General features: G+C 33.9%; 1 protein-coding gene and 1 pseudogene across 3 annotated transcripts in view; one reads left to right on the forward strand and one right to left on the reverse strand.

Moving 5' to 3' along the window:
* RSF1 (remodeling and spacing factor 1) overlaps nt 1-23,172 on the forward strand; it is a 111,200-nt gene that overhangs the window by 81,932 nt on the left and 6,096 nt on the right. For 2 of the 3 annotated variants that reach the window (XM_016161495.2, XM_016161494.2), the window contains exons 7-16: nt 904-1,110; nt 1,777-1,851; nt 5,052-5,156; nt 6,263-6,342; nt 11,140-11,194; nt 12,356-12,465; nt 17,735-17,802; nt 18,904-19,111; nt 19,522-19,742; nt 21,667-21,855. In XM_016161495.2, coding sequence (XP_016016981.2) covers nt 904-1,110; nt 1,777-1,851; nt 5,052-5,156; nt 6,263-6,342; nt 11,140-11,194; nt 12,356-12,465; nt 17,735-17,802; nt 18,904-19,111; nt 19,522-19,742; nt 21,667-21,855 — 1,318 coding nt within the window. The remainder of the gene's footprint in view (nt 1-903; nt 1,111-1,776; nt 1,852-5,051; nt 5,157-6,262; nt 6,343-11,139; nt 11,195-12,355; nt 12,466-17,734; nt 17,803-18,903; nt 19,112-19,521; nt 19,743-21,666; nt 21,856-23,172) is intronic. The other variant, XM_016161496.2, reaches the window with a different exon arrangement.
* On the reverse strand, nt 11,981-12,098 carry LOC118603082 (annotated as a pseudogene).

The raw sequence follows: 23,172 nt of genomic DNA on the forward strand, positions 1-23,172 counted from the left end.
TAGATTCTTGCTTTGATGACCCTTTTAAGCAAAATCTGGTACATGTCATTGGCTAATCTATGGGAGTTTATTATAATTAAAAGTGCTACTTTTGTTTTTAATTTAAATGATCAGATTGTTCTTTATTGTAAGTAATCCTTTGTTCCCTGTAATACTGAATTTTTAATTCTTTACTTTTAAAAATTCCCTTCGTGTTGTTAGAATTATTTTGGTCTTTGATGGAGACTTACACTGTAAGAATGAAGTGAAATATTGATTAAGATTGTGAAACCAGGCAGTAAAAAGCAGTTTACAACGTTTTAAACTTATTCTCTGAATGATAGGTATTTTTATATTTGTCAGTATTTTTATATGCAATTTTGACCCTTTCAAAATTTTTAAATGCATTTCTAATATGGGAATTTAAAATTCTGTATAACAAAATATGAGTATAATCAGTGCACTGTTCTAGAGCCTTTAAAATGTACATGGCCTTTGACCCAAAATCTTCTTTGAGGAATTTTTCCTAACCACAGAGGTCTGTGTAAAAACTGTTTATGTTTACAAGGATACAATTGTTATGAAAGTGAAAAAATGGGAAACTACCTAAATGTCTGTCTAGTTGGGGATTATTAGGTAAATACAACTCTGCGATGGCAGTATTGTATAGTCATTTACAGTGATGTTAGGAGGATATTTTATAACTTGGGAAAATATTTGTAAGAAAGATTGTAATCATTATAATCTTTGCCCCCAAAAATAGAAAAAAAAATAATGGAAATATGTACCAAAATTAAATAGTAGATATGTCCTTTGAAGTTCCTTTATATAGAATATATTTAAATATTCTATAATAAACACGTAATTAGAAGTTTTTACATTTTTACTATACCAAATTATCCCAATTTTTTTATTTTATACAAGGTAAAAACCAAAGGCAAAGTTCGATGGACTGGTTCTCGAACACGTGGCAGGTGGAAATATTCCAGCAATGATGAAAGTGAAGGGTCCGACAGTGAAAAATCATCGGCAGCTTCAGAAGAGGAAGAAGAAAAAGAAAGCGAAGAAGCTGTCTTAGCAGATGATGATGAACCATGCAAAAAATGTGGCCTTCCAAACCATCCTGAACTAGTATGTACCTGACCTAAATGAACAATATTCATATTGCTGGCATGCTTTGGTTGCCCAAAAGAAGCCTAAAACTCTTCGGGTTCGATTATGATTGGAATTTTTAATGTTGCAGAGCTTGTGTGTGCAAAATAACCTTTTTTTCTTTTTCCCCTCTAAATTACTTTATAATGCCATTTCTGAAGTGCTAGCTTTAAATAAATAAGGCCTAATGGCCTATTGCCTTTCTGTAACAACATATAAGTCAAGTAGGTCTTTAAACTTTAGGAAATGGGCAATTCTAAAAAAAATAAGGGGATAAATTATAGACCAAATATATTCAGAAGAATAGTGATAGGTTTACATGGAACTTCTTACTCAGGAATTAAGTTCTTCAAAGGTAGCCTAAGTCAAGAAAACCGGTTCCTGACCTGTATATATTTTTTGCAGTTCATAAGTGCTTTCTAAAGAGCCTATTGAAGAAACACTCTTGTTATGTCCAATTCTATGCAACTATTCTGTTCTTTCAAATAGATTTGACTTTAAAGGCAACCTCCAACTATTAAGCAGAAAGAAAAGTAAAGAAAGATGCTTCCACATGGGTAGAATTATGTGGATCAGAAAAGTTTTGAGATCCTCTAAAGTTTGGAAATTCATATGAAGTGGTTCTCCAAGGCTCTTTTTTCCTAGAAAGCAGTGTGGTGTGATGGGAAAAGCATGGACCAGACAGACTTGGCAGCAGATCCTGCTTTCACCACTTATCAGGTGCTCTCTTCTCTGTATCTTGATTTCTTCAATGTAAAATGGGAATAATAGCACATACGTCTTTTGAGGGTTGTTTTTAATATTATGTAAAGTTGCTTAGCACAGTTTCTGACATTTGATACATGCTGGGTTAAAATTATTTGCAGTTTACTTGTTTTTTATTTCTTAAACATCTGGAAACTAAATTTATCAACGAAGTTTATCATATCTCAATAGTTTCAAAGGGTTCAAGTAAAAGATACAACTCAGAACCAGATAATGACTTTAGCACTGAGAAGAGTAGGTACTGAAATTATGCTGAGAAGACTCTCATAGGCATTTTGTTATCGTTAGGCTGTAAAAGTTAGGTCAAGATTTTTGTGTGGAGAAAGGCCATGAGAAGATATGAGATACTGGTCTTTTCTGGCTTCTAAATCAAGTAAAAATTAACACTTGTGTTCTTTCCCTGCCATTCCCTAATAATCTTTTTAAACATTATGCATTTTAACTGAGGCAGCAATAGATGTCAGTGACAAAGGGGGTGAGGACACGTAAAATGAGGAGAGCAGAAATCGTATCAAGGAGATGGAGAAAGTTGTACCCTTTTTGCACACAGACACAGGATTTTATTTAGTTAGTTATCTTAACTGCTCTGAGAATCCCATTGCTCGTTAACTGTGCCAGAGAGAAATAACATTGAAACCAAAGATCCCAAATGGTGGATTTCGTATGCCATGTGTTTAAGGGTAATCCTCGAATCAAAATGTCAAGCAACTATTGTGTGTTAAGAGGTAGGGAAATGATTCTGAATTAGAAAGATGTGGTCCTGGTCCTCATTAAGCTTACAGCAGTAAAGCAATAAATTCATAGATGAATGTAGAGGTCTATGGGATTTTAGAGATGCTGTAATCAAAAATAAATGGATCATTACCTGAGGTTTGGAAATCTTACACAGTAATATTTATTTTAATGGGATTTTACCATTATTGTGAAATAGAGACTATCGTTTTAGAAATAAATTTTTCTAAACCTTCACTTTTAATTTTGTTAAATGAAATTTAGACTATGTTTTACCATAGAAATAGTGTGGTAAATAGAATCAGTTACCTAGGTTAGTCTGTATATGTATGTCTATGTAATCAGTCTATCAGTCATATAACTGCAGTATTGAATTCTGGGTATTGTCAATAAATGGTAATGCATTGTATGAAGAAGTGGGAGAGTACTTTTTCACTTTTAAATCACTGCACATGTGTGTATATCACCCTCCCTCTACCCATCATGATATGTGTTAGCAATTCACAAATTATATACGTGCACATGGGTTGCTTTACGTACATATATTACCTAGATCTGTTCTCAAGGGAGCTTAGAAACAGTGATACCCCTTAGCAGTGAGCACTTAGCATCCAGCTCTTGGTTTTTAAATACCATTCTCCATTAAAGAACTAGGTTTTCTGGGAGAAATGGCTCATTCTAAGGCTTGGGCAGGAAAAATGTAAGATGTGCCTAGAGTATCCTGTAGTTCCAGAAACTAAGGAAATGCTTTAGAGAAAGAAAAAAGAAAAAGGATGCAAACGAGTCCTTAGGACACAGCCAACCTGAAGGAGCCCCCAGTGTGTCCATGGCTAGAAAAATTTGAATTTGACAAATAAAATAATAGTTTTATAACCCAAAGAATAAAATAAATATTTATTAGTCTTGATATAAATAAATAATTGAATAAGCGAAGAAATGTGGGATAAGGGACATATTTTCTTTCCAGAGGAATTCCAAATTACAAATGTTAAGGCTTGAGGGAAATAGAGAATCACCATTATAATACCACAGTAGGAATTGTTGCAAGTCAGATCCACTGATGCGTGCTAAAACTATTGGATGAAGCTTTAAGGAAAAACAGTATGTTTGCATCAGCTTTATCATATTTTCCCCTAAAATATTTATTAATTACTGAGGCAATTTTACCTTACATCTATAAATTCTTTGATCCTCCTCCCTCCAGAAAGTGGAGCTTAATTCCCCTCCCCTTGAGTGTGGTCTGGACTTAACACTTCTAATAAGAATAGAATGTGGAAAGTGAAAAGCAGTAATTTCAGTGATGAGAAACAGCAGACACTACCATAACCAAGTGGTTGAAGTGGTTATCACCAGTAATGAGTCATATTTATCCCATGTACCCCCAGATATGACACTGTGAGCAGGGTACCTCACCTCTGTGGGATTCTTCTCTAAAACCCATAACCTCAGTTTAATCAAAGAAGACATTATACAAACCCAAACTGAGGGGCAGTGTACGTAACATCCGACTGGCACTCTTCAAAAACAGTCAGTCATGGGAAACAGGATTAAATGCATTAAACAAAATATCCTGGATTGGATCTTGGAATCAGCAAAAAGACATTAGTGGAAACACTGGTGGCTTCTGAATAAAGTCTGTTGTTTAGTTTATAGTATTGTACTGATGTTAATTTCTTACTTTTGGTTAATGTATCATGGTTATGTAAGATGTTAACATTAGTGGAAGCTGGGCAAAGGGTTATGGGAACTTGGTACTATTTCTACAACTCTTCTGTAAATCTAAAGTAATTTCAAAATAAGTTTTTTTTAAGTTAAATATTCATGAGTATACCATTTTAAGTTTTAGAGAAGTGGTCATCTTAAACTCAAATAACAATAAATAATCAACATAAGAGTAATTATTATTAGCCTTTGTGTCCTAAGTATAGTTTCATTCCCCTCATACCTCAGTCCCTTCTCGTATCTGAATTTACATGATAAATCATGAGTGATTCTTACCGATAGGTAATTGAAAGGCTATTTAAAATGGAAATTATTTATATTTTTAAAATCCAACATGTGGTAGGGTAGTTTCCAATACTTGAGCTATAAAATATAAAACTCTGTTATAAAAAATATATAGTTATAGCCTTCATGGCACACTAGAAAAATATTGTAACTCTAGTTCAGAAAGGACTTGCTATTTTTCATTTATTATTGTAGCTTGACATTTTCTTGGTTTATTTTTAATTTTTTTAAAAAATGGCATGTTATATCCCTAAATATCAGAGCTTTTTATTAATAATGCTTTATGCATAAAGAGTATAGTGCTTAGTATAGTACTAAATAGAGTACCTAGAAATATTGAAATGTCTTTAGTTTAACTTGAGTCATTGAACTTTAGGCATAGAGTTTGGTTGATATTAATATGTGGTTTATTTCAGATTCTTCTATGTGACTCTTGTGACAGTGGATACCACACTGCCTGCCTTCGCCCTCCTCTGATGATCATCCCCGATGGAGAATGGTTCTGCCCCCCTTGCCAACATGTATGACCCAGCACACCTATTTTTCCAGTCTTTGATTTTATATTCAAATTTGTAATGCTTCTTTGATCAGTAGACATTTTAAGTCTTCAAAACAAATTGTAAAATTGTCTACCTCTTATTTAAATTTCTGTGAAATTAGGGATTATTGAAAAAACTACCTTTTATTGTTATCTTTTAGGTCTTTCCTTTATTTTTTTCCAAATCAATTTTCAGAAGACTTCAAATTTTTGTAAAATTATAGTCTCTGGTTTATTTTTTTCTCACATTTGTTAAAGGCACAAAAGAGCCCTAAATTAAGACAATATATAAAGGAGGAAATAGTGTCTTCCTGTTGTTTATCCCTTTCTATCATCATCTTTCTCATTTCTGCCTACTTTTTGTCAATAGTTTTATTAATGGTATTATGAGCTATGTACCATTATGATGGTACTATGAAGAGAAACATGGATTCTGTTTCTCTCATGTCTTGATTCAGGTAAATTACTTCAGTAAGCCAGAGAACAGGATGCTTTTGTGCCACTCAGCCCAAGGAATCCTTTCACAAGCCCAGTCTCATTTTGCTTTGAAAATGATAGGCTTTATTGCATTCTCAGTGAAGTGGACTTCTCTGCCTTAGCATAGCTTTACCAATTATATTTTTCAGCTTTGTTTTGACCCAATAACCATGTGGCATGGTTTTGTAAAAATTTTTTCTGTTTTAAAACTAGTGACTAGTACCATGATATTTTATTGTGTATATAGCCCTCTTCCTTAAAAATGTCTGTGATTTAAAAAAAAAAAAAAAAAAATTGTTGTCATGTATACACTTTGAACCAAATGCTGTTTTAAATATTAATTACTGCCAGGAAGATAGGCTTAGAATGTATTTTTTGGTTTGGCTCTCAGTTTCTCTAACATGGGGTTAACTTTAAGGATACTATATAGGCTCAGGTTAAGTTCAGTAGATGCTGAGGTGCCTCATTACGTAATTAAACACAAGGAACATTTCAGTGTTCACTGTATAGCCCCTCATCAGCTCTCATAACACAGAATCCATGAACTAACATGTAAGTGACAAGTGATTGTGGAAAGTGTTAAAAAATGATACATATGTTTTATTGTTTCAGAAACTACTATGTGAGAAATTAGAGGAACAATTGCAGGATTTGGATGTTGCCTTAAAGAAGAAGGAGCGTGCTGAACGCAGGTATTATATGTGTGTTAATATTTTACTTGGGAATTTGACAGCAGAATTGTCTTAAAATATAGATTGATGTGTCTGTGACTATCTAAAGCGGGGATTGGCAAACTATGACCTGTGGGCCAGATCTGGCCTGCTTCTTGTTTTTATATTGCCCACTAACGAAGGATGTCTTTTTTGTTTTTATATGATTGTTAAAAAAATCAAAACAAGAATCATATTTCATGACACATGAAAATTATATATTCAGATTTTGTTGCCCATAAATAAAGTTTTATTGGAACATAGCCATGCTTGTTTGTTATATATTGTCTATGGCTGCTTTTGTACTACAGCAACAGAGTTGAGTAGTTGCAACAGAGACCTTACGACCCACCAAGCCTAATTTATTATCTGTCCTTTTACAGGAAAAGTTTGCCAACCCCTGATCTAAAATATTTATCAGAACCTACTCTGAATAAATATTGGTCCAAGTATTGTGGAGGATATGTACCTAACTAAGTATGTAGTGAGTACAAGAAAACTGTAAGAACTGGTCTACAATCTAGTTACCTGTATTGTGTCTTTGGGTGGGCAGAATTAACACTGGTGAAATAAAGAGCATTAAATGCTGAACTGTATCCTACTGACTATAAAAGATGCCTCCCTTTTCAATATGCCACTGCAATGTGGTCTGAAGCAGTTGAGAAGACTTCTTGGGGGAGATAAAACTGGAGTTGAACCTTATCTTTAAAAGGGGGTTCAAAATTAAGACGGTCTGCTTATATTTATTTATGTTTATTTGTACCTTCTTTGATTAATGTATTGCTAAACATACATTTAAACCTACTGTGTACCAAACTGAAAAGATGAGTAAGACAAAGCATTTGCTTACATGGAACTCACCCTCTATCAGAGAATAGAGGCATTATGAGCCAGTGATATAATAAAGTAAACAAATAGACGTCAATTCAGAGCAATACAAGAACATTGTGGAGGGGATTTGAGTTCTAGGGGTCAGGCTTATCAAGGAAGCCCTTGGAAGATAACTTGGTTATGCAGGCGGGCTGGCATACAGAGAAAGGACATTTTAAACAAAGAGCACAGATGTGAACAAAGACAAAGCATTGTAAAAGTGAGAATAAGCAAGTGGTAGGGGGTGAAGCTATAAAAGCAGATTAAGGCCAAATTGTAAACAGCTTTGCATACTTGGTTAGGGAATTTGAATTATTCTCTGTAGGTAGTGGGAGAGCCATCAAAAGAGGAATAAGTATAATCAGATTTTTATTGCAGAAAAAATGCCCTGGTAACAGTAAGAAGAACAAATGAGAGTTGAGTCTTTTGCAGTAGAGTGCTTGAAACTAGAGCAGTTGTTGTGATAATAAAGTGGAGATGAAGAGAGTTTTCAGAGGATTAATTAGTAGGGCTTGATGCCCATTTGTATAAAATTTGAGAAAATCTTAAGCTTTGTCTCCAGATTGGTCTTATTACTTTCATTTGCTGCTACTTTAACTTTTACCTGCAGTCACATTGTCTTCCCTCCCCCAGTTTAGCTTGCCTTAAGAGAGTCAGGTCATTTCATAATCTACCCATTTTACTCTGTGCAAAGATGAACCTTAAAAATGGCTTCAGCCTCCATATCCTGTGTTTTAGTTTACTACTCAGTTTGAAGGCAAAGTTAATTTCTGAAGTTGACTAGTTAATAAAAGTGCATAGTTTTTTTAAATCAGTTGCCTGAATACCTTTGTATTTAGAAACTCTGTGATAGTCCTGTATAAAATTATTAGGATTATTTCAATGTGCAGAGTTGCTTCTGTTTTTACTTTTGATAATGGAAAAGATCTAACTAAAGATGCTTTAAATTAAATTGTAGTTTAAAATTTGATTTTCTTTTGCCTTAATCTTTCTGAAATCTGCTTGTCCTTCTGAGAAGTAAACAGTGTTCTCATGTTCTGAAGCAAATTTGACTCAGTAATGTAGATAGCTAATAAGCTTAGGAAGAAAGTGTATTCTCTCTGAAAGGCAAGAATATAAACCACTAAGAATTTGTCTGCTCCTCAAATTATATCTGCTAATTCTTTGGAGGCCTGTGTTGCTTTACCTTTTATATGAGGAAAGGCTGGTGAAATATTTTTGACTATTGCCTCACACACTGTAGGATATGCTGCTGCAATTAAGAAATGTTTTAAATTTTAGAAATTTATGTTAAAATGTGCCACAACACCTGTTTACACTATTTGTCTCCCTTTACTAGTTCATTTGCTTTCTCTACTACTCATTAATTCTCTTTACTCAAATGTCATTCTTTAAGAGGACATCTGTAATTGTGACGTTAGAGCACATACTAAATAAATCCTGTATGCGACTAGATCACAGAAAGGAGAACAGAGTTACTGTTAATAGGGAGACCAATCTGGATAACAAAGCTTTCATTATTTATAACTTGTATTATATATGTATATGTATGAATATTAGGAGTTCTGCTTAGCAAAATATGTATGTTTCTAAAAATAAGTAATATATTAACTATAAATTCCAGGGGGCTTCCTCTGTTTTTGAAAGTGAGCATTTTATTCATCCTTTTTTAACTGAAATAATTTCTGTAGCCCTTATCCTAGCAACTTGGAGCCTTGCTTACTTTCAGCATCATAGTGTAAGGGCTTCTTTTCCTTATTTGTGCATTTATTCAACATTTAACCAACATTTATTGAGCACCTGCTTTATGCCAGGCAGTGTAAGTAATACATGGTATATTATGTGGTCTCTACCTTTAAGAACTCTATAGTATGGTGGAAAAGAAGGGTGGGTCAGTGAGTAATTAGTGACTAGGCAGCAACTATCTACAGAGGTGGAGCTGTGAGGCTCTGTGAAATCAGATGTTTCAGAAGTCAAATTGACTATTTTGTAACATTCCTTTCATAACTGGATGCCAGAAATTATTTGGGAATTTGAATTCTAGTAGAGATTTAATCAGGGCTGGAATTTTCCAGGTAATATAACAGAGGAAAGGAGAGAAAGAGACAAGGAATTGAAAGTATATACAAAGAAGTATTTATAATAATGGACCATGGAGTCTAAGCCAGGTAAGGGGGAAAGTGAGGACATGAAGGGAGTGATGGACAGTGAAAAAGGGTAGGGTTGGCAAATAGAGGTTCTACTAGAGTCAGAGAATTGTTGAAATCCATGTATCAGAGACAGTGAGCTGGAAAGTGAGATAGTAGAAGTCAGAGAATAGCGTCTCTAAAATGGAAATTCTAGAAGGGGTGTAGTTATTGGCAATGATGAGCCCAGTGTGATCATTGAGCTAGGTGGTGAGATGGAAGGAAGATGTATCTTCCATAAGATTACTGAGTAAGAGAATGCTGTGATGAGAAATCATACTTCAAGATTCTACTCAAATATTACCACCTATTTAAAGGCTTCCCAGATTTCTCAGCTCTTCAGGCAAAATCTATTTTTCATGTTTCCATTGTACTTGTTCATAATGGACAACAGTCAGTTGTTAATATTTGTGAGAGCAAGGACAGTGCTTTATTTACCTTTGAATTCCCAATAAATCATGGCCTAATAAGGTGACCATGACTGTTTCTTTCAGTGGAGTTAAGGAGAGAAATAATGGTCAAGTTAAAGTAGGAATTTTGAGGTATAAAAGAGAAACCTGGTATCCCAATAAACTTGGTTAGTGTAAGGACAGACTTGTCAAACATATTTAATAACAGGCAGCTCAAGATCTGAGTTATCCATGAAGTCTTTACTATTCAGCTAGCACTATTCTTGCCTATTCTGTTTCTGTTCAGTTCAACATACACTGGCATGCATGTAAGACCTCAGCTCTCCTTGTTGAATGGAATTAATTTGGGAGAAACAGAGAAGGCACCTGTCGTATTTAGCAATTTATTATGTAAAATTTGTTGAATTAAAATCAACAAAGCTTTGTTTCTTTGAAATGAAACTATGGGGATGTTATTAGTGTTCTAAATCTACATTCCCTGGAGAAGTCTTAACTGGCTCTAAAGATATCTTTGCCGTAGCATCCTAGAGTGCAGAGCTCTGTGGCTGCTGCACTGTTTTTTGTCTTCTCTGCAAACAAGTGAATGGTCTTGTATCATGCACTGGGACCTTGATGTAGTTCTGTTACATAAAATCATTTTTATAATGCTGTTTATTACCATGGGATTGTGGCTGTGTATATCTCATACGGTATTACTAAAAACTTCCAGCCTAACAAAGATCTAGTTTATTTAAAGTTGAGTTTCTGTCTAATCACTTTATCAGTGAGTCGCAGCATGTCTCTTTTCATGAAGTTTCCTTGTCTATTTCAGTTCCAAGATTTATTTTACTGGTATAAGTCACTTTTTTAAAAACTTAGTTCTAATTATAATTGGTATACAGTATTAGTTTCAGGTTTACAACAGTGATTCAGCGTTTATGTAGCTTACAGAGTGATGAGATCACTACGATAAGTCTAATAACCATCGTAGTTATTACGATATTATTAACTATACCCTATGCTATATATTACCTATATATTACATCCGTGTGACTTAGTTTGTACTTTTAATCCCTTTTTCCACCCAATCTCCCCCCGCCTCTATATAAATCACTTCTAAAGCTACAGTTTTCTTACCTTTAGGAAGTTTTGGGCCTCCCGCAGATAGAAGCAGTACTATAAGTTTTATAGATACTAGCTAACATGTTCGCGACCTAGCCTCTGCTATTTCCATGAAGTTGTAATTTTAGTGTTGTCTGTGTTAATAATGTTTTCATAATAATTTTATTTTTAGCAAATTTAATTTTGTTTGTGCACTTGTTTTTCACTTAAAGGAAAGAACGCCTGGTGTATGTGGGTATCAGTATTGAAAACATCATTCCTCCACAAGTAAGTTTCTGGTTTATAGTATTTTTAAAATGGAGACCACCATAATTGTTCTAAAATTTAACCCACTTTATATAATGTGAATAGTTTTATAGTATACCTGTTTTATTAAAAATGAAAATATAGGACCTTAAAAAAATCACCCATAATTTCTCATGATCGAAAGTGTGTATATGCAGATAGCCCCAAAATATGATATTATATTGAAACCAGATTTTTTTAGCTTACCCCTGTGGGTTTTTTTGTTTTGTTTTTGTTTTTGTTTTAATGTGTTTGTTTATTTTTGTTGTTTGTTGTTTTTAACCATAAATTGGGTATTTATTTTTATCTTCTTTACATGTTGTTTATATGAAGTGTCTAAAAAATAGTTGAGGGATATCTGGTTTTTAATTCTGTTCTCTTGAGGTTATCAGAATCTTCCATGTGTGTTCTTGCAGTTTGGTTTCTTTGAAGGGATATTATTGTTTTGCATTTATTAGCCCAAATTATATTTAAGAAGACTATCTCATGAATGAAAGTACATATAACATCGTTTTTATTTGAAATAAAGAAATGTTCTTAGTTACATACACAGATTCATTCAGGCTTAAATTACACACTGAAATAACCTGTTTGGTTATTTTCTTTCAGAATCATGCCCCTTCTAAATTCATTATTTCATTTATTCAGTTTATCTATTGACTATCTTATATGTGCTAAATTTAATTATTTGTTAAAAGATTTGATGGGAAAATTCATCATGATGTATTTATTTATCTATCTATTTATCTATTTATTTTTAACGCCTACAGCCTACAGCACCTGGTCTTCCCAGGTAGTCTCCCATCCAAGTAGTAACCAGACTCAACCCTGCTTATCTTCTGAGATCAGACAAAATCGGGATGTTCAGGGTGGCATGGCTATAGACTCATTATGATTGTTTTTTAAAAAAATTATTATAAACCTATAAAAACTTAAGAATTTTAATACAGAAGTGTTTTATCCTTTGATCATCAGTATTCTTTTTAATCTTTACTTACTGTCGACATGTTTATTCAGTTTGGGAGGGATCATCTTTTCAAACTTTTCATATGTGCTGCTTAGAAGAACATTAGAAAACAATTTCAAGGACTTTTGTTCTGTCCTGAGTAACAACATATATTTTTTATTATATTTTTAAACCAGGAGCCAGATTTTTCTGAAGATCATGAAGAAAAGAAAAAAGATTCTAAAAAATCCAAAGCAAACTTGCTTGAAAGGAGGTCAACAAGAACACGGAAATGTATAAGTTATAGGTATGAAATAATGTGGGAATAGTTACAATGAAGGAGTGTAAAATGTATTTAAAATTACACAGCATTATCCAGAAGTAAATGTTTTTCCTATCACAATGACCATCAGTGGTTGTATGTATAATTCTTAACCCACAGAATTTGAGAGCAGCCAGCATAATATTTTCCAAATGTAAATTTGCTCATGTCATTCTCTTCTATTTAACATACTTTATCAGATTTCTATAGCTCTGGAGATAGGATTGTTGCCTTTTCCAAAGCACATGAAACACTGCACACTCTGCTCTGCTTAGCTTTTCAGCTCCAGCTCATCCACATTTTCCCTTATTCTCTCCATATTAGCCACACTGTCTTCTTTCAGTCCCTTTGCACACAGTTTACTTTGCCTAAAATTTCCATTCCATCTTTATCTTGTTATTCTGCTCAATCAGATCTCTCTATTATATGCCCTCATAGCATCAAGTTTTCCTTGAAAGAACTTGCCATAGTTGTAATGATTGCGATTTTCATTATTTGATTAATCTTTCTCTCCCATACTGGACTGTTAGCGTGAAAGTAAGAACCACATCTGTTTTACACATACTTCTCTCCTTTACAATTAATATAGTGCTGGCAAACAGTTAAGTGCTCCATAAATGCCTATTGAAAGAATCAATAGCTATAATCCGGTTTATCATCTGCCACCAGAAAGAGGGGAAGAAAGATTTTTCCATGGTTGCTCAGTTAGTAGATAAACCTAGACTAAAAACCTCATCTTATGATTGTTTACTAGTCTAGTATTCTTTCCACTAAACCACTGTGTCTTACTCAAAAAATAAATAAATTATATTTGAATTATTTTAGACCTTTGTTTGACCTGTGACCTACTTAGACAAAACCAAAACAGTCTTTTAACTTGAATAACTGGAGGTGAAAAGCAAAATTGATTTAAAAAGTACCATAAAATCATTATAACTAATGAAGGTAAAACCTGATGGAAAGTACAAGTGTAAAGTCAGTTCTGCTATAACATGCATTCCTAAAAATCGCTGTCCTATGCAAAACCACACACAACAAAAACCATAGGGATTATGGGATATATGGCCATACTCGAAAATTTCATTAATGACACATTAAAAAAAAAATTAGGACTCTAATAAAAATGGTATCATTTGACACATGTTAAAGGGTTAAGAAATAACATAAATACTTTAATAAAGGTGACATTTTATGTTGATAAAAGCCCCCAAGTTTGTCTGTGGGTAGGATTGCAATTTGTAAATTATTGTGTAGTGATAGAAAGACAGTGTTTGAAATCAGCCAGAAAGTTTTAACACCAGATGCAGATGGTGATAGCTTTATAACACAGATAATTAGCTGAGGTAACTGATAGATGTCCAGGGTGTGTACGTTTTATGTATTCCTGTGCAGCTAGGTAAAGTGTTCTATGTTTACCTAGTGTTTCTCACAAATGAAATTACTTGTAAGCAAGTATAAAATACATGTGATGATTAAATTGTATATATCAGTCACATTGGAACAAATTTATATTTTCAGAACGAGTATTATAGCAGAACTGTATTATCTGTCAATCCTGATGTAATTGTGTTTGTTAATGGAAGCATTTATTTTATTAGCATTTTATTTTGGATGTATACCCAGAAGTGAGATTGCAGGATCATGTGGTAGTTCTTTTTTTTTTCTCTTTTTTTTTTTTTTCTTTTTTTTTTCTTTTTTTTTTTGAGGAACTTTATGCTGTTTTCCATGGCAACTGCACCATTTTGTATTCTTGCTGATAGTATACACAGTTTCCAGGGTCTCCACATTCTCACCAACACTTATTGGCTTGTATATCTGTGGTTTTGTTTTTGTTTTTGATTTTTTTTTTTTTTAATTTTCCTTATGTTTGGATATCTTGAGCACCTACCTTTTCAGGTGTTTATTAGGCATTCATATGTCTCATCACTTTTTATTTCTGCTTTTTATAACTTTTCAAGAAATTTATTTGAGATTAATTTAATAGTCCTTCATATGCTTTCTCTGTTTTTAATTTTACTCATATTTGAACTCTAAATGCACTTAGAATTTACTTTGTACATGGAGTGCAATGGGACTCTTGTGAGTATAAAATATAAAGTCCTTAATAAAATATCGAGACAAAATAAGGACTCCCCCCCAAAAAAATAACTTTTATCACTACTATCACTTAATAATTGTTTTATCAGCTTCTTATTGCTCATAACAGAGAGGATGACATCAAAGTTGACTTGAGAGGGCATTAGATAGACAGGGGGCAGAAGACTAAGATAATTGTCCTCATCCTGTCACTTACTAGCCAGGTATCTTTGAGTGGTCCATGTTTTTGAGTGAGTCTTGGTTGCCATGCCTGTGATGGATGATTAACCCAGATGACCCCTTCAGTTCTAAAATTATGTAACAGTAATATAGGAACCTTTGATAAACTTTGTTTTTTAGCATAAAATGTATTGTGTGATTCATTTATTTATACCCTACCTAGTTCTCAAAAAGATTTAAGAAAGCAAGAATGTAATTTAAGTATAAGGAGCAACTTTTAAAGCATAACATCAAACAATAATGGAAAGGATGTTCGATTACATAAAAATTAAGAAAAACTCAGACAAATGCAGTTATGAAAAAAATGTTTGTTTGCAAATAAGTTTGTCAAAGGAGTTAGAATTCAAAAGGAATGACTTATGAATTTTAACCATTACAATGACCATAGGTTTTTTCATGGTGGAAGTACAACAGTTTTTTCAGATATTGTCTGTGAAAATTGTTGTGTACCTTCAGACATTAACATTGCTGAAGTCTAGGAAAAGGCATTTGTTAGGGAATCAATTACTTAAGGAAAATTAAGGTTTCATTTATTTTGGAGTCTAGGCTATACAGGGTGACTTTTTTTGTTTTGTTTATTTGGGATGAGGGCTGACTGGAGATGTGATGGGCACATATTCATAATGGTAACAGGGTAAGATGTCAGTTTTACTTTCTCCAGACTTGAAAAAGTAAAGGTTAAAGAGAAATACACTTTGGATAAAAATAATTACAACATATGACAAAGTGGTTAAAATCTTGAATACATAAAAAGCTCTTAGAGATCAGTAAAAAAAGGTGAACACACTGGCTGATAAAATGGGCAAAGGACATAAACCTGTACTTGGATAAGAAAAAGTGAAAATGACCAGTGAACATGAAAATAATATTTGGCCCTACTAATTTTGTTTAGAAAATTAGAAAAAAAAATTGTAATGGTAAACTTTACTTCATGGCAGTGCTATAAATTCCTACAACCTTTGAAGAAGAATTCTTATACCCTTTAAGCCAGCAATTTTATTTGTAGCAAGAATACCAGGAACAAACCTATAGTTCAACAAAATCTCATATTAAACAAAGGAAAAGATTGTTATGATAAGATACAGATAAAGGTTAGAGTATAGATGAAATTTAATTGACACTTATGAAGAGTAAGGCTCAAAGCTGATAAGCAGGGCTCTGTAAAGGTCAGTGTCAGATCTAAACTGCATAGTGGACACAGGGTCCTATGTCCCTGAAAACAGTGAAATGAAAGTAGATGCGTGGAGTGTTGTGTTCTGCCCCTTATCCAAAGCTCTGCACCTGGAATGTAAATCAAGGCTGCTTTTATGTGTTAAACATGACTTAGATCCTTCAGGCAAGAGTGAGATGTTTCATCCTTACTGATGTAATTTCATATGTCTGAAAGTTCTGATGGTCTCTGATTTTAGAAAACAAAGTTTCTCAGTAAGAAAGTAGTAGTAGTTGCACAAAGAAATAGGTTCTTATGCCAAATTGCAGCTGCAACATGTCCTTGGGAGAAATATGGTTTCTGTTAACTTTGCATCTAGCTTTATCTGTATCTGTTATCCTCGCCTAATGAATGGATGCACAGATTTTTATTTTCTCAGAATTTATCTTAAGGAAAAGCTAAGCTACAACAGCAAGAATTTTTTTCATAACATTCTTTATAGTTGTAAAAAAAAAAAAAAAGTAAACCGTTTGAACTAAATTATGGTACACTGTGAGATAAGACACTGCATAGCCAATGAAAATTTTATTGTAGAAGAGTTCTTAACCTGAAACTCATGAATCCTCTGAAATTATGTATAATAGTTATGTTTGTGTTGGTATGTATATTTTCCTAGAGAGGAAATCCATAGCTATAATGATTTTCTTAACTCAGAAGGCAAAGTATCTGCCTCTTAGTCTTAACTCTGTTAATAATATACTGTGTAACTTTAACACTGTCTAGTAGAACTGACTATGGTTATGGAAATGTTCTGTTTATTTGCTCTCCAGTATGGTAGCCAGTAGCCATATGTGGCTGTCGAACACTTGACATAGGCTGATGAGGAACAGAATTTTTCATTTTAATTAATTAAATCTAAAGAAGGCTCATGGTGCTAGTTATTACCATATTTAGCATTGTTTTAGGTAAGTCGCTTTATCCTTTTGGTTACCTCAGCTCTAAAGCGAAAAGAGTTTTCTATGTAATGAAATCTTAGGAATTACCTAGTTTTGCTCCTTTTCTTTAAGTCGAGGGAAACAGCCTTTGTGAGGTAAAGTACATTTACCTGGTTCTAAAATTCTGACCATCTGTATTATAAATTTTAATAATAAGAATACGATCTTCAATCACACTTAATATTATTTCTGGAACACTAATTTTGTTCAGCTTACTTACCATGTGACTTGTATAATTGGGGCTTGGCGAACTATGGCCAGTGGGCCAAATCTAGCTCACTTCCAGTTTATGTATAGCCTGTGACCTGAAAGTGGTTTTTACATTTATAAATAGTTGAAAAAAGAACCAAAATAAGAAAATTCTATGAAAATTACAATAAATTTAAATCACAGTATCCATAAATAAAGTTATTTTGGAACACAGCCACAGTCATTCACCTGTATTGCCTATGGCCGCCTTCATACTGCAGGATAGATGTGAGTAGTTACAACAGAGACTGTTGTCTACATAGCCTAGAATATTTGCTGTCTGACTTTTGACAGAAATATTTGCTAACATCTGGTATAGATGGTCTTTGGAAATGAAAAACCAATTTATGTATTAGATACTAATTTGCAAAACTTTATTTCTCAAAAGAAATTGACGCTAACGGGAGCAGAGGAATGTAGTCCAAGTCACACAGTCCCGAAGTGGCAGAGCACAATTTCATATTTGGGCCTCTAATACTTCAGAGGCAATCCTCCTAACCCATATGTAGGACAGGTTGTAATGTGACTGTTGTATATATTTTAGATTTGATGAGTTTGATGAAGCAATTGATGAAGCTATAGAAGATGATATCAAAGAGGCTGATGGAGGAGGTATGTGTTTTTCTCTCTTCTTCATATAACTTGGCCAGTAAATGGTCTAAAATGCCCCGATGAAAGCAGTGAGCACTTTTTTTCCTTTCTAGTGTGTATCATGATCACTACCAGTGTTAACTGAGCATCAGAATAATCTCTGGACACAGTGTCAGTGTGTAGACAGATCTTACTAATGATTTTTAAAGTAGTTTTGTTTTAAGACCTGATATAAAATGCAAATGTTCCTCCATAGATTAAAAATGTTACTACTTCTGCTTCCAGTGGAAAACTCAGTGAAACTTTCCTATGTATATTTAGCTTGCTACTGTTACAAAATAATAAAAAATTATAGATGATAAGACTCTAAATGAATTTCTTTAAATTAACCTTTTAAAACTCAGTATGGATTTCATAGTCTTTAAAAAGTGACATAAAAATAGAAGAATTTGAAGGTAATTTAATTAAAGAGCTATGTAGTGAATTGCTAGTGCTCCAGTGTGGAGCATCATGGTTTCCAGTTAGTGATAATGAAAACTCTGGAAGTGATTAAAAATAAATAAGTCTATTTATAGTGGAACTGAAGAAGTCACTAGCTTTTCCAGAGACATGCACCTTATTTACATCTTGGCTGCTTAATTCTCACTTTTTCTATCCTGCAAACACAGTAGTTTTTTTTAATGGATTGGCCTCTTTCTAAAGCCATGTCCAAAAGACAGCTTTCAAGAAGGAATTCTGGAGTGACTGCTAATAGATATGAGGTTTCTTTGTGGAGTGATGGAAATGTTCTGGAATTACTGGTGGTGGTTGCACAGCTCTGTGACTCTACTAAAAATCTCTGAATTACACACTTTAACAGGGCTAATATTATTGAATATGAATTATATCAGAATTTTAAAAAAATGTTATCTACATGGTGAACTTTTATTTATTAGGATAAACGAATGCAAAACTCAGCTGAAGTTTTGAGAAAACTGCATATTTGTAGGAAGAAAATTAAATCAAGTGAAGAGCTGCTATGCACAAATAAGGACAGTCTCTAGATATTAAAGGGGAGCTCTTAGTAAACATAAGGTGGTTGTTCTCATCCTCTCTCTCTCATCTCCCTGCCCCTGAATTCAGGAGTTGGCCGAGGAAAAGATATCTCCACCATCACAGGTCACCGTGGGAAAGACATCTCTACTATTTTGGATGAAGAAAGAAAAGAAAATAAACGACCCCAGAGGGCAGCTGCTGCTCGTCGGAAGAAACGACGGCGACTAAATGATCTGGACAGTGACAGCAACCTGGATGAAGAAGAGAGTGAGGACGAATTCAAGATCAGTGATGGGTGCGTGGTCTGCCAGTTGATCCCAGCCCCTGGATAAAGGTTTAACGAGGGCTAGCAGAGAAGCTGCCATGCTGTGATAGAGCTTTTGTTCATCGTGCACATAGACGATCTCTTTATTTTCAGGATATTTAAAACAGATTCAAGAATGTCAATCTTGGTTCTTTTGAGATTAAAACAAAGTGGGTTTATGGTGGTTTGTTTAATATTCAAAATCGTATTTAAATTTCATTAACTGCAATTGAGCATTCGTTTGTTGTGCACTTCTGTGCCACCTTCTGCCACTATGTCCATGGAGGGTTCCCAGTCAAATATGAATTACTGGACTTGTTAGAATTTAAACTCAGAACTCTCAAAACTGGGTTCACAGTTTTAACTATACAATTTTGATTCATCTGTTGTGTCTTGGATAGATCTCAAGATGAGTTTGTTGTATCTGATGAAAACCCAGATGAAAGTGAAGAAGACCCACCATCTAATGATGACAGCGACACTGATTTCTGTAGCCGAAGGCTAAGGCGACATCCTTCCCGGCCAATGAGGCAAAGCAGGCGTTTGCGGAGAAAAACCCCAAAGAAAAAGTATTCCGATGATGATGAAGAAGAGGAGTCTGAGGAGAATAGTAGAGATTCTGGTAAAAATAATTTGTATCCACATCACATCAACTTGATAAATTCTTGTGAACTCTGGAGCTAAGAATTTTAAAATTACATTTAATTTGGATATAAGCTTTCTGATAAAACTTTAAGTTGTATTATTATGACTCACTAGTAGTTAAATTTTTCACTTAAATCACATCTAAGAAAATACAGATGGATGGTTTAACTTCATACTAAATTCATTTAAGATTGCGATGAATCTTCCTGTTGCCAAGTGTTTACATGTCTAGACTTTATCTTCATAGTGTTCCTTGGGAATCACTGTCAATAAGCTGAGAACATTTTTCTCAGCCGTCCAGCTACTGGAGAGAGAAGGATCACCAACTCTAACATTTAGGTCACTATCAGCGATTTGTTAGTTTTTATAAATTAGCAGTGGTTGATGTCGTTTATGCTTATCCCTATTAACTGAATAATGGAAGCACAGCAGCTAAAATAACATATTAATGCTTTATGGAATTGGCAGATAGGTAGGTAGCTATCCTCTTACTAAGGAAGTGCCACAAACAAGAGTATTATATCCCAGACTCTGGCCAGGCTTGTGGAGACATCATGCCCCTTTGTCAGTGATTATTTCCTAAGAACAAGAATATTTTCTTATATACCCACAGTATAATTATCAAAATCAGAAATTTTAATATTGCTATAATAATATTATCTAATCAGTAGTATGTGTTCAAATTTCATCAAGTATCCCAGTATTGTCCTTTATTTCTGTTTTTTATCCTAGCTTAGGATCCAGTCCAGGAATATATGTTGCATTTATTCATGTCCCTTTAGTCTCCTTTAATCTGGAATACTCTTCAAAGAGTATTTTCAAAGAGTACACACTAGTTATTTTGTAAAATGTCCCTCAGTCTTGGCAGGAACATCACAGAGCTAATGTATGTCCTCCATATCTCTTTATCATCTTTCCCTTTGTACTTAAAAGGTAATTTGTAGGAAGGTATTTTGAGACTATAAATATCCTGTTATCAGATGTTGCACCCATTCATTTTAGCATTCATTGTGTTATGATTTTTTAGCTCCATCGTTCCTTTTATATTTATTAGTTGATGTTATGTAAGAATTTTCCCTTCTCCCATATTTATTTCTTTTACATTAATATATATGTGCGGATTCTTATTTTAGTCAATGAATATATGTTACTATAACTATAGAGATTCCATTTATCCCAGATTTGGCCGGTGGGAACCACTCTAAACTATTGGCTAGCCATTTTGAAATGTTTGAAGTCCATTAGAGAACAAAGCTGGATATGATAATTCAATAGAATTTGTTAGCACTCCTGAAAAATTGTTGTCACACAGTGCCATAGTCTGATTCTGATTTATTGATCAGAGATGACAAGAACAGTGCTATTTAGCAACACTTTGAGAGTTGGAGTTGTCCTGTGTACTATATTTAGCAGATTTTAATTCCATGTTAAAAAAAAAAAAAAATAGAACTCTAATTCTACACATCTTGGAAATCAGGCTCATCAGTTTTCTGTGGCTAGAGAACTTAACTGGTACATTGTAAAGTTATGACTAGCCAAACAGCTACATACATAGGAACAGCTTATTATCATGAGACAGAATAGTAACCATCAGGAAGAACGGCTGTGGTGGCCATGCAGCTGACTGAGTAGCTCTAGGTTGAATGAGATAAGAACTGTATAGACCATCTTTTTATTTTGAGGATTGACCGCCAAAAAAATACATTTATGAGGTTTGGCATAAGAGCCCCACAGATTTACTCATATTAAAAAGAAAAGGGACTTAAAGTTATTATTTGTTTAAAAATTGTTACGACTGAACTCTGCCTAGTAGCTTTATATTTTGATAACCCAAGCTAACTGCATTTCTGTTTAATTGATATAGAGTTTGTATGTGACCTCCCTCCCCCTTTTTTTTTCAGAAAGTGATTTTAGCGATGATTTTAGTGATGATTATGTAGAAACTCGACGAAGGCGGTCAAGGAGGAACCAGAAAAGACAAATTAACTACAAAGAAGATTCAGAAAGTGATGGTTCCCAGAAGAGTATACGACGTGGTAAAGAAATCAGACGAGTTCACAAGCGCAGGCTTTCCAGCTCAGAGAGTGAAGGTACGGAATAGATCTCAGAAGTTCGGACAAGTCAGAAATAGAAGTTATGAAGTGAACTCAGGATTATGATTCTGTACCATTTCTAAGAAATTTAAGCAGTAATATCTTTGAGACAAAATGCATTATTTTATGCCTGGTCGCAATTTATAGTTTAAATAAATGATACTTGATAACAAATTTTTAAGGTCTCCATAATAATAATAATTAAATTCTTCATTGAAACTAGAATTGTCTCATAAAATTGTGATCTAAGCAAGATTTCTTCTGCGCCCATATTATTTATGACCCTCATTTTGAAATAACCTCCCATGATTTGATGCTCTGAACAGTTCCAAAAGAAAATACCTACTGTTGTTCCTCTCTACCTTGACAGTGAGCTTCAGTTGGTAACTGTTTCATTTCTTAAAATTGTGCTGCATACCAGAAGTTTAGAAAAATCTCTAAAACATGAATTTGTGATATCCATTTAGTCTTTGTAGTTATTCTGGAGTTCTTCCCAAGTTCATTTTAAATGACTCATCCTCACCTTCTTTTATTTCTTTTTTCTATAGTTGATTTTTTATTGTTAATGATTTGTTTTGAAGACTGTTTACTTGCATAGATCCTTATCAAATTAAGTTTGAGTCCATGCCAGGAGAGAAAGGGAAAAAAAATGTTTGGATATGGGAGGCTAAAGAAGGGAGTTGATCATCTGCTTGAGTGTGTGTCATGTGTCATTAAAGACAAACAAACTCATTCAGTTATTAAAAAAAAACACTTATTGAACTATTCCCTATTCTAGGCACTGGGAATAGACCAGTGAACAAAGCCAAAAAGATAACTCCATTATGCAACTCTTACTTTTAGTCGTGGGGAGAGAAACAATAAACAAGATAAATAAATAGAATATATGATATATTTGGTGGAGATAAATGCTGTGGAGAAAAATAAAGGAGAAAGGAGGGTTAGGAGAGTAGTTGGGATTTCAGCTGAGGTACTATAGCAATTCCTTACTAAAAAGACAGCATTTGAGTAAATACCTGAAAGAAATGTTGGGTGTATATCATGCAGTTATCTAAAAGAATTGTATATATAGATAGGTAGAAAAACAAATGTGAAGGTCTTGAGGGAAGTTTGTGCCTGGCATGTTCTGGAAACAGGAGCAGAAGGGAGGCCAGGGCGTTTGGAGGAGAATGAGTGAAAGGAAGAATAGTATGAGATGAAGCAGAGAGGTCAACAGGGACCAGGTCATATAGAGCAATACTCATCGAACTACAGCCCACCTGTTTGTGTAAATAAAGGTGTTGTAAATCAAGTTATATTTTAACAGCCACACTG

The sequence above is a fragment of the Rousettus aegyptiacus genome, unplaced genomic scaffold, assembly GCF_014176215.1.
Source record: "Rousettus aegyptiacus isolate mRouAeg1 unplaced genomic scaffold, mRouAeg1.p scaffold_m13_p_5, whole genome shotgun sequence".
Classification (NCBI taxonomy): Eukaryota; Metazoa; Chordata; class Mammalia; order Chiroptera; family Pteropodidae; genus Rousettus; species Rousettus aegyptiacus.